Raw genomic sequence first — 12,718 nt, 5'->3', positions numbered from 1 at the left:
ACATAGAAAGATGGCTGGGGTGGGTTGCCCTCTGCCGGCGGTCCGCCGGTGTCTGGTGGACATCCGGCAGTTCGGCGGGCCGCCGGCTCCACATATTTACAGTATTGCGACAGTGGACTGTCCTCTTGCACTAGCCCTGCCGTCAGTACGTCGGCAATGTCCGTTGTATGGCTGTATACAGTAGCCAGTACATCTGTGGTATAGTACATACCGTAGACAGAAAACTATGGTGTATAATTATGCAATAGATAAATTTCTAGCATACTCTGTGCATCCATGTACAGTCCCTTGCCTGGACCTACCTGAATTGGAGATTAATATCCTCCCCCTTTCTTTACGCTGATTGTTCATCGGCTCCCCTTATTCCACTATTGATTCTTTTGAAGCGGTGCTGCTTACACTACTTGACCCCTATGGGCTAGATTCTTCCTTCGGGCCTCCCTTGACGGGCGCCCTAGAATTAATAGTGGGAAAGGGTCACGGCAACTAGCTGGGAGAGATTCACAAGTATGTATCTTTCCTACTTCATTTCCAGCTTACCTATCCTAAGCTTACACTTAGAAAGGAATCTTATATTATAATTAAGATTTAATTAAGATTAATCTAAGATTACGTCAAGTCTAACATGATAAACTTCCACATACTCATGTACCTTCCCTTTCTTTACAGGAGGAGTACATCCAATTTGAGAGCGCCTTCCGCAGCGTTCGGCGCCAGGAATTCTACGGCCATCTGGCGTGCCGGACGCACGCCAGGGGTCTGTGAGGTACTGGGACCCGCAGGTGTGCACCACGTGCAAGGACCTGCTCAACGAGGGGTTTGAGACTTCCCAGTCTGCTGAGTCAAGTGACATCGCCTGGGAAAAATTGCGCAAGTGGGTGCGTGGTTTCCAAAAGAATGCCACGGGGCCTTACCTTCCCAACGAGCGGATGAGGGCCATGCTCTTCCCTAAGGCGTCTGCGGATGCCGTAATCCCTCGACCTGAGATCCCATGCGTCCAGCTGACGGTCGATTCTGACGTATCGGACGCATTGCAAGACATCCACTTAGAGGATGACAGGATGTCAGAGGTGTCAGACACCACCGAGAAGACCCTTATGGCCGAGGGTCACGAAGAGGAGCCTACGGTGGCTCCTGAATCCAAGGAAGAGGACGTTGCAGCGGCCTCTGTATCGTCGGTTATCGTCCCGGAACCTATTCCCTCTACATCGTCCACTCCTTTGCCCACGAAACCGGACGACTACATGGATTCATTCCAAACTATGATGGCGATCCTTGAGGAGAGGTTCAGGAAGAGGGACGAAGATTTCACGAAAGAAATCCTTCGCTTGACCCTTCAACGCAGGCCTCAGAGGAGGCTCAACGTCGAGGATCTTCCTACCTGCTCCGTGACCAACCCGTGGAAGCATGCCCAGTACATGCCCATCAACAGCGGGAGGATCGTGATCTCGGACAAGCTAGGCGCCGTCCCTCTTGAAGAGGGGAAATTCTGGCCTAACTTCGAGTCGTACCCGGATTGCTTTGTACGATTCAAGTCGGAACCTGTTTCCAAGGAGGAAACAGAGCCGAAGGAGGTCATCGTGTTTGACCACTCAAAGGCTCAATCCCTGCTAGCAGGCTGCCTGAAGGACAGGGGCTACAGCAACTCTAAGGTGCCAGCCCTTAGCAAGAAACACCCGTCTTTTCTTGCTCCTAATACAATGGTCTTCCCCTTCGCGAAGAAGTCCTTCCTGGCAGTGCTAAAAGCGGTGGACGCGGGGAAACCTTTCCCTACATGGCGACAAGGACTGGAAGGACATCCAGTTAACCTTCTCTGTTGGAAAGTTGGAGGCCGACATCGCTGGATGTCAGTTCAGTGAGGAGAACCCCAAACTATCCGAGTATCTCCTCCGTCGAGAACAGGATACGAAAGAGAGGCTGGTTGCCTCTCTCTCCCTCCAAGTGATCATGGAGACAATGGCTGGGGAACAGAGGACCCCAGGTGTATTCATGGTCCTAGCCAAGACCCATTTGGCAACCCTGACGAAGGACTTCTATAGCTTCGTCAGAGCACGGAGGGCCTGCAGGGAGTTCATGTTTTCATCAGCCACGATCAAACCTGAACCGAGGAAGTTGATTGCCTCCAACATTTGGGGAAAGGATCTCTTCCCCAATTACTTTGTCTAGGAGATCATTGACAAGGCTGCCACGGAGAATAGGAACCTTCTCCAAAAGTGGGGCATGTCGTCGAAGAGGAAATCTACTCCGGATGAAGGCCCCCAACCGAAGAAGAAGTCCAAGAGACCAAGGACGCAGCCTCGATAGGTGAAGCATCAACTTCCCGCGGCCGCAGCTCCCCAGCCGGTGGTGACTCAGTCACCAGCCTTCACGCCTGCCTTCGAGAGGCAGACTACTACCTTTCGTGCTAGAGGTAGAGGCTCCGGGAGAAACTCTTCTAGACGTCCCTCCAGAGGGAGAGGAGGCAGGGGAGCAAGCGGTCGAGGAGGCAAGCCCTCCGGACACCAGAAGCAATGAGATGCTTCCAGTAGGAGGAAGACTTCGTCTCTTCAGGGATCGTTGGACCTTCGATCCCTGGGCTCACAGCATCATCAAGAACGGACTAGGCTGGAGCTGGAGGACAACACCACCAGCTTTCCCCCAATTCTTCCAACACTCCACCCCCGTCCTGGAAGAATACGTCCAAGAACTCTTGAACAAAAAGGTGATCAAGAGGGCAAAGTCCATAAGGTTCCAAGGAAGACTGTTCTGTGTTCCCAAGAAAGACTCCGACAAACTCAGTGTCATTCTGGACTTGTCCCCTCTCAACAAGTTCATCGAGAACAAGAAGTTCAAGATGCTGACCCTTCAGCACATATGAGCCCTATTGCCCCGAAAGGCATACACAGTCTCGATAGACATGGCGGACGCCTACTGGCACATTCCAATGAATCGCCAGACCTCCTCCTACCTAGGATTCAGGCTTCAAAGAAGACAGTACGTTTTCAGGGCCATGCCCTTCGGGCTAAACATAGCCCCAAGGATCTTCACGAAGCTGGCAGAGACATTTGTTCAACAACTACGCCTACAAGGCGTCCAGGTGATGGCTTACCTGGACGATTGGCTGGTGTGGGCAGCATCAGAAAAGGAATGCCTGAGAGCCTCCGAGAAGGTGATCCAATTCCTGGAACATCTAGGATTCAAGATAAACACCAAAAAGTCTCGATTATCTCCAGCTCAGAAGTTCCAATGGCTAGGCATACATTGGGACCTCCAGTCACACCGTCTTTCCATTCCGCTAAAGAAGAGGAGGGAAATAGCGAGGTCTGTCAAGAGACTTCTCAAATCCAAACGGATTTCAAGACGACAACAGGAACGAGTGCTTGGCTCACTCCAGTTCGCTTCAGTGACAGACCCAGTGCTAAGAGCACCAGCTAAAAGATGCATCGGGAGTCTGGAGAAGATACGCATCAAACGCTCGAAGAGATCTCAAAAGACCACTACCGTCTCGGCTACAGTCACTCCTCAAGCCATGGTCGGTGGCCAAGAAGTTCAGGAGATCGGTACCTCTGCAACTACCTCCGCCCTCGGTCGTCATCCATACGGACGCATCGATAGAAGGATGGGGGGGTCACTCCCATCAACGTCAAGTTCAAGGAACGTGGTCCCCTCTGTTCAAGACGTTTCACATCAACATCTTGGAGGCCATGGCAGTCTTTTTCACATTGAAGAGGCTGTCCCCACGTCCCTCAGTCCACATACAACTGACTCTGGACAGCGACATAATGGTCAGATGTCTGAATCGTCAGGGCTCAAGATCGCCCCAACTCAACCAAGTGTTGATGCCTATCTCCCGTCTGGCAGAGAAGAAAAGATGGCACCTCTCAGCAGTTCACCTTCAAGGGTTCCGCAACGTGACGGTGGATGCTCTATCCAGAATAGCTCCGATAGAGTCAGAATGGTCCATAGACGCAGACTCATTTTCCCTCATCTCTCACCAAGTCCGGAATTGCAGATCGACCTCTTCGCAACGAGCGACAACAAGAAACTTCCTCACTACGAGGCCCCATACGAGGACCCTCGAGCGGAAGCAGTGGACGCCATGTCCCTGGACTGGAACAGATGGACCAAGATTTACCTGTTCCCTCCACCCAATCTTCTGCTAAAAGTCCTCACGAAGCTGAGATCCTTTCAAGGAATAGCAGCCCTAGTGGCTCCCAAGTGGCCCTGGAGCAACTGGTTCCCATTGATCCTGGAATTACCACCGAAACTAATTCCCGTGCTGGACCCAGTTCTGTCCCAACAAGTTCAGAAGTCGACTGTCTTCGCTTTATTACAGAAAACCCGAGACCTTCATCTCATGATTTTCTCTCCCTAGCCGTCAAGAAGAGGTTTGGGATCTCGAAAGAAAGCTTAGACTTCTTGGAGGAATATAAAACGAAATCTACCAGAAGGCAATATGAGTCATCTTGGGAGAAATGGGTGGCCTTTGTCAAGGTGAGAAATCCTACGGAAATATCGATGGATTTCTGCTTGTCCTTTTTCATTCACCTTCATGGACAAGGCTTAGCGGCTAACACGATTTCCACGTGTAAATCGGCCTTGACAAGACCCTTACTTTACGCCTTCCAGATAGACCTGTCCAGCGAAATCTTTAACAAATTGCCGAAGGCATGGGCTTGACTCACACCTGCAGCCCCTCCGAGACCTATCTCCTGGTCTCTCGACGAGGTGCTACATTTTGCCTCAGGTTTGAACAATGAGACTTGCCCTCTGAAAGATTTGACTCAGAAAGTGATTTTCTTGTTTGCTCTAGCCTGGGGGGCTAGAGGTAGTGAAATTGTGGCATTATCAAGGGAAGAAGGCTAGATTCAGTTCGCAGAAACAGGCGAACTCGCCCTCTTTCCTGACCTAACGTTTCTCGCCAAGAACGAGCTACCCACTAAGAGATGGGGTCCCTGGAGAATCTGCCCTCTGAAGGAAGATATCTCCCTGTGTCCAGTGGAGAGTCTAAAGGTCTATCTTCACAGAATTTCAGACTTCGGTGGAGGACAGCTCTTTAAAGGAGAAACATCGGGTTCCGACTTGTCACTTAAACAACTAAGGGCGAAGATCACCTACTTCATTCGCAGAGTGAATCCTGACAGGACACCCGCAGGTCACGATCCTAGAAAAGTCGCCTCTTCCTTGAATTTCTTCCAATCAATGGATTTCGAGAGTCTTCGCTAGTTTACAGGATGGAAGTCATCCAGAGTGTTCTTTAAACACTAGGCGAAGCAGGTGCAAGAAGTGAAACATTTTGTGGTAGCTGCAGGTAGTGTGCTAAAACCTGCAGCTTAGTGCTGCGAAGAACAGTGAGTTATATGGGACTCTAACTCTAAGGGTGACTGTTGACACTAGTGCGCAACATAGTGAAATTTTTGTTACCATGGTGACATCACGGACTTTTCTAATATACTGAGGTGATGTTACATAGACTAAACACTTGTGCCACGTGTTTACGACACGAAGTGTATATAAAGACATTCTCAGAAAGACATTACAATTCCTATGGAATCAGCATGTATGGTTCGCAAGTTTCCTTTTCAGGTACCACGATCATTTCTCTCTATGTTCCAAGTCTGTGTAATTTATTTGCATCATTCATTACAGCTTTACATTATATTTTATGTACGCTAATTCTTATTTATTGTTAATAAATAGATTTATTTATCTTATTCCACCCTAACATTATAATAAAATGTGTTTGTGAGTGTATTTTTATACACTTTACTCTGCATGATGTGCTTGAACAATAGAATTCTATCGTTCTTACGCTTAAACAAACCCATCTAGCTTGGTGTTACTTGTTCCGACACATGATACATACTCTATCTATCACCTTGCTCTGAGACCGGCAGGTCCTTCTTAATGCTGGGTGGGTTCCATTTACAATGCAACTTCGAGACTTTCCAGAGTCCAATGGGACTCTTCCCTGGAGGGGGCCAGGAAGCAGTAACATGGTACATGCTCAGCTGAAATGACATATACCGGTAATGTCATAGGTCTCAAAGGAATGTTGTCTAGAAGTCAAAGGCACTACTGAAGGGAAAAATCCACGATACATTAATGCTCTGGTGCACATCCATCAGGACGACATGGCTTGAGCCCAAAAAACGGATTTTGAGCAAAGCGAAAAATCTATTTTTGGGTGAGATAGCCATGTCGTCCTGATGGACCCGCCCTTTGTTCTCTTTAAGGCCTTGGCAGGCCCCCTCCCGATCTTACTGTATCATGGGGGCTGGTCTTAACGCTAAAAGGAATGGAGTTGGCGGGCGGAGATGACGTCAGCAAGATGGCGACGAATATGACGTCATCCGAGTGCCCATAACAGTAACGGAGGAGGAGAACTTTGTAGCGGCTCCTCCTATATCTTGCCACTTGTTCCCCCCTTGAAGCGTAAACGCTATGTGGGGTGTAGATAGCTATGTGGCGTGTCAAGAATACGTCCCCTGTTATTATGCGATATCCTAAAGGACAACCTTGAGGGTACTCGCGCCAGAAGTTAGAATTCTGGAAACCTTTAGTTTAATTCTCTGGGAATATCCACTGTAGTCAAATTTACTTTTAGGAAGCTACTGAAGGAACCTTCCATCAGGACGACATGGCTATCTCACCCAAAAATAGATTTTTCGCTTCGCTCAAAATCTGTTCGTTTGTTTACATTTTATCGCCAATCATAACGAACAAACAAGCGCAATTGTACTGTAATTGTTTAGTGGCCACTTTCCTCTTGGTAAGGGTAGAAGAGACTCTTTAGCTATAGTAATCAGCTCTTCTAGGCGAAGGACACTCCAAAATCAAACCATTGTTCTCTAGTCTTTTGTAGTGCCATATCCTCTGTACCATGGTCTTTCACTGTCTTGGGTTAGAGTTCTCTTGTTTGAGGGTACACTCGGGTACACTATTCTATCCTATTTCTCTTCCTCTTGTTTTGTTAAAGTTTTTTTATAGTTTATATAGGAGATATTTACTTTGATGTTACTCTTCTTAAGATATTTTATTTTTCCTTGTATATTTTCCTCACTGAGCTATTTTCCCTGTTGGAGCCCCTGGTCTTATAGTATTCTGTTTTTTTCAACTAGGGTTGTAGCTTGGCAAGTAATAATAATAATAATACCTGTAGGTTAGCTTTTGCAGCAATATATATATTATCAAGTATTGGTTATGTAATGATGATATTACTAATATTGGTTTGGTTACTTTATCCTTAGAAATTCAAAATAAATTAAATAAAGACGATTTTATATCATGTTTTGCCTAAACGTGTTGCCTAAGAAAGAAACCATTGTTTTGTTTACGTTTTATTGCCAATTGTAACACTTCAGTGAACTTGTTTACTAATTCAAGTGATGACTAATGATACTAAGAGCTTTTAGGAAGGATGATTTAATTACCTTTACCAAAGGTCTTTCTTTATTTATGTTTGTTTGTGATTCACACAACTCAAAAACTATTTGACAAAATCTCATGAAACTTAGTAGGATGATTGGCCATGATCCAAGGAAAATTTGATTAGATTTCAGGAATGATTGGATCAAAGATCAAGGTCAAGGAAACAAAAAGGTCAAAAATGTCTTTTTGCTATATTATGATAATGATTATCTGATTTACCTGGAACTAGTACCAAAATGTGCATAATTCAATTGCCTATCTTGTGATTTGATGGTGGTTGGGTCAAAGATCAGGGTAAAAAAAAAAAAAAGTTCTTCTATTTTGTGGTCAATTTTTATCTTATTTGCATGAAACTAGTGCCAAAAAGTGCATATCCAAATGCCTATTTTGTGATGTACAAAATGATGGAGGTCAAAAACTTTTGCTATATCGTGGGCAAATCTCATGAAATTAGGTGGGATGATTAGCAGCGATCCAAGGACAATTTGATTAGATTTTGGGATTGATTGGGTCAAAGGTCATGGTCATGGTAACAAAAAGGTCTAAACATATTTTTGCTATATTGTTGTCAATGTTTATCTAATTTGCATGAAACTAGTGCCAAATTGTGCATAATTCAATTGCCTATCTTGTGATTAGGGAGTGTTTGGGTCAAATGTCAAGGACCAAAATATCTTTTTGCTATATCGTGGTAATTTTTATCTGATTTGCATAAAACTAGTGCCAAAATATGCATAATTCAATTGCCTATCGTGTGATATACAACTTGAGTGAGGTCAAGATCAAAATTGTCTTTTTTACTATATCGTGGTCGAAACTCATGAAATTTGGTGGGATGATTGGCCATGATCTAAGGATAATTTTATTAGATTTTGGAAAGGATGGGGTCAAAGGTCGCATACTTCTTTTTGCTATAATGTGGTCAATCTTTATTCAATTTTCACAAAACTAGTGCCGAAAAATGTGCATAATTCAATTGCCTATCTTGTGATTTTGAAGTGATTGGGTCAAGATAAAAAATATCCTTTTTGGCATATCATGGTGTATTTTTATTCAATTTGTAATAAACTGGTGCCAAAATGTGCATATTTCAATTGGGTATCATGTGATATACAAGATATAGCCAAAGGTATGCTCTCTACCAAGTATCCGTTCTCGTTACAAATATTTTAATAATCATTTTGTTTGCATTCGGTCAACAAAAACAACCTACAACTAATGAGAGCATGATAATTTAGGATAATTTTACCATCTTATTATTGTTTTAAATTGCAAACTAAAATTGTATATTCCATTTCCAAATTATTTTTCTAGCATTAGTTCTGAGTCAGTTTAATTTCTTATCAACTTTAATCCACATCAGTTATGGAACCGCCAGTGAAAAGAAGAACGTACTAGGCTAGTTCTTTAAATCAAAAGTTATACAAGCAGCTACAGAATCGAACAACTGTGCTGCTGCTAGAACGTTCCATGTGACAGAGAAGATGGTAAGAAAGAGAGGATAATTTGAATCATGATTGTTTTTTAGTGACAAATGAATTTTATATTAATCCAAATGTTATTACTACTGTCATTAATGCTACCATTAGAATTATCAAAAGGTTAGAGAAAGAGAAGTGCTAATATAACTCGATGTTTACATTTTCTCAGCTGGACTTGCATAGATAAAAGTATTTCATTGCTATGGAATATTTTCCTCAAATAACGGATTTTGAGCGTAGCGAAAAATCTATTTTTGGGTGAGGTAGCCATATCGTCCTGATGGAAGTTCCTTCATAGGTAGCTTCCTAGGTATATTTGACTACAGTGATATATCCCAGAGAATTTACCAAAGGTATCCAGAATTCTAACTCCTGGAGCGAATATCCCTTAAAATTTTACGAAGGGATATCGCGTAATATCAGAGGACATATTCTTGACACGTCTCATGGCTATCTACATCCCCATTAGAGCTTTCACTACGAGGGGAAAGAGAGGCAAGAATAAGGTGAGTCGTTCCAGAGACATCGCTCTCGACGAGTCACTACTGCTCTGCAAATAGTGCGCCTGTCCACCACCGCGAGGCGCCACCGTCATTCTTTCTCTTGTAGCTTCGCTAGACCGGTGTTTTCCCAGTTCTCTCGTGCTATTTTGGAGTATTTTGGACGCTATGATGTCTTCCCCAGCCTCATCAGCTTCTGGAAAGTTAAGTAATATCTTTATCTTGTGTAAATGTAAGCTCTTGCCAGTTTTGCTTTTCGATTGAGATCGTAATTAACGTAACAAGAGCTGTTGCCAGCCGGATGGCGTCAGTGACGCGGTCGTTCTTCTGTTCATTTAGTTAGCCAGAACGACCTTTTCCCGGCATTTATACGCTTCAATAACTTTAGCTATTTAGATTTTTAGCTAGGGATTTTTATATTATGTCTTTGTTGTCGTGAATTTGGCTATTATGATCGAGCCTCACGAGTGCTAGGCTTCCTAGCCTAGGCACCCTCACACTTCATGCATGATATAACCTTCCTGGTAAAGTTTTATTGAAGCACAGGCAATATTTTACACTTTTATGATATTACTTAATTATGCTTTCCTCTTCCAAGATAGTATACAGAGAGTTTCGGTGATTGATTCTCAATGCTCCTAGGCCACTAGCCTAGGTGCTTTAGTATACTTTCATACATGTCCCCATTGCTCTTGTATTGCCTTTTAAGGGGAGACTGACACCTCCTATACCCTTTAAGTCGATACCAATCTCCTAGGAGATTTAAGAGCAATCCCCTTCCCTCTGATTAGCCAAGGCTATTCTCAGTTTTCTTTGCTGTGAACCGAGTTCTGGCAAAGTTTTACTGAGACGTTCCGTTTTCTTTCTAACCACTGAGTCGGTTTTGAGTTTAGGACGGGACATCAGAGTATCAGTCTGTGTTAGGCATCTCCCTGTCTTGGTGAAATGATTTCCCAGGTCAGGTTAAGCTGCTCTTTCAGGAGGCTAGACCTCCCTAGGCCATACTTGGGAGTTTTGTATGACAATTCCCCCTTCCCTGGCCTAGCAGACAGTCCTGTGCTGGTAGACCCTAGACCGAAGAAAGGATTTCTTCATTGCCTAGGGTCTCTGGTACGAGATTCTGCTCTCCTGCGAGTTGGTGTCCTACGGACATCCTCTCCATTGACTAACCCAACCTGGGGAAATGACTTCCCCTACCTGAGGTTACTTCATGAGACCAGAATCCTTTAGGTTAGGTAGTGCCTTCGGACATTACCTTACCTATAGGACACCTACCCCCTCCCCGCTATCCCTTTCGTGTTGAATGATCCAACACCCTACTGGCCGTCGTTCTACATTGACCCTAGGGTTCTTGTAGGACTAGCCTGAGGTTCCCCATCTGCCGCCGGCTAGTCCGGCTGCCGGCGAGTATTCTCATATTCTTTAGTGTGTTCATCGGTCCTCCCTTGGACTGGCTTCCATAGCCCTTATGACTGGGATATGGTTGGGTGGAAGCCCGAATTTAATTCCCCCTTCCACTTGAACCCTCATTCTGGATGCAGGTCGGTAAGGCTGAGCCCTTGCCTTCCTCCATCCTTTCTTTCTCTCGTACTTAAATACTGGGCCAAAGACATTGGACATTCGGGAACTGACTGCCGGCCGCTGAGTTGCCGGCCGCTGAGTTGCCGGCCGGCAGCCGGCCACCCATTCCTGGTCCTCTGCCGCCGACTGCCTTGGGTCCCCTTGATGGAAGTATCCTCGGCTGTCGGCCGGCAGAACCGCCGGCAGCCGGCAGAGCCGCCGCCGCCGGCAGAGACCGCCGACAGCCGGCAGAGCCGCCGCCGCCGGCAGAGCCGTTGCCGGCGGCCTATCACTCAATGTTATGAAGACAATAATTGCCTTCAATAGCCCAGAATAGGCAGGCATGTGCCGGCCTGCCCGGCAGACGCCGGCAGGTCCGGCAGGTGCCGACAGGCCTGGCAAGTCTGGCAACTTGTTACCAAACAGTCAGTGCTGTAGCCCAAAGTTTTTCCAACCTACAAGGTGCTTCATGGGCAGCCTATTGTGAGACCATCACATATAAGAGAGCGATTCTCTCTTCCTTTAATGGTTATGATCCATTATTGTCCTTAATCCCCATTATTGAAACTGGAAGATTGTGTTAAGATACACTTATATCATAGGATATCATCTTCCCCTAAAAATTCTTAAGAATTCTGCTTTCAATATTGGAGGAGGTCATAGCAATTGGCTGGACAGGAAACACATGTAGGTGTCTTTCCTACTTATAGCTTATCCTATCCAAGCTAATATAACATGTTATATGTATGTTGAAATTTGAGAATTTCACCGAATACTAATAGACTTTTCCTTTCTTTACAGGAGGAGCATCCCGAGTGCGGGAATAGTTTTTGCAGGGTCCGCAGTAAGAACTTCTGCGGCCCCGACATGTGCAGGGCCCATGCTCGCTGCGTAGTCACCAAGGGGGCTCTCAAGTATTGGGACCTGCGAGCCGTTGCCGGCGGCCTATCACTCAATGTTATGAAGACAATAATTGCCTTCAATAGCCCAGAATAGGCAGGCATGTGCCGGCCTGCCCGGCAGACGCCGGCAGGTCCGGCAGGTGCCGACAGGCCTGGCAAGTCTGGCAACTTGTTACCAAACAGTCAGTGCTGTAGCCCAAAGTTTTTCCAACCTACAAGGTGCTTCATGGGCAGCCTATTGTGAGACCATCACATATAAGAGAGCGATTCTCTCTTCCTTTAATGGTTATGATCCATTATTGTCCTTAATCCCCATTATTGAAACTGGAAGATTGTGTTAAGATACACTTATATCATAGGATATCATCTTCCCCTAAAAATTCTTAAGAATTCTGCTTTCAATATTGGAGGAGGTCATAGCAATTGGCTGGACAGGAAACACATGTAGGTGTCTTTCCTACTTATAGCTTATCCTATCCAAGCTAATATAACATGTTATATGTATGTTGAAATTTGAGAATTTCACCGAATACTAATAGACTTTTCCTTTCTTTACAGGAGGAGCATCCCGAGTGCGGGAATAGTTTTTGCAGGGTCCGCAGTAAGAACTTCTGCGGCCCCGACATGTGCAGGGCCCATGCTCGCTGCGTAGTCACCAAGGGGGCTCTCAAGTATTGGGACCTGCGAGCCGTTGCCGGCGGCCTATCACTCAATGTTATGAAGACAATAATTGCCTTCAATAGCCCAGAATAGGCAGGCATGTGCCGGCCTGCCCGGCAGACGCCGGCAGGTCCGGCAGGTGCCGACAGGCCTGGCAAGTCTGGCAACTTGTTACCAAACAGTCAGTGCTGTAGCCCAAAGTTTT

The 12,718-nt window shown here is 45.5% G+C and overlaps 1 protein-coding gene across 1 annotated transcript in view; it reads left to right on the top strand.

Moving 5' to 3' along the window:
* The window catches only part of LOC137626624 (valine--tRNA ligase-like), a 334,847-nt gene extending 326,041 nt beyond the window's left edge, over positions 1–8,806 (top strand). Inside the window, 1 exon segment of the mRNA XM_068357644.1 lies at positions 8,774–8,806. Within this exon segment, the coding sequence (XP_068213745.1) occupies positions 8,774–8,791 (18 nt within the window). The 3' untranslated portion in view covers positions 8,792–8,806.
* Positions 8,807–12,718: the final 3,912 nt, after the last annotated feature.

The sequence above is a fragment of the Palaemon carinicauda genome, chromosome 2 (assembly GCF_036898095.1).
Source record: "Palaemon carinicauda isolate YSFRI2023 chromosome 2, ASM3689809v2, whole genome shotgun sequence".
Classification (NCBI taxonomy): Eukaryota; Metazoa; Arthropoda; class Malacostraca; order Decapoda; family Palaemonidae; genus Palaemon; species Palaemon carinicauda.
Note: the sequence above shows the minus strand (reverse complement) of the source record. Positions and strands in the feature narration are given on the sequence as shown.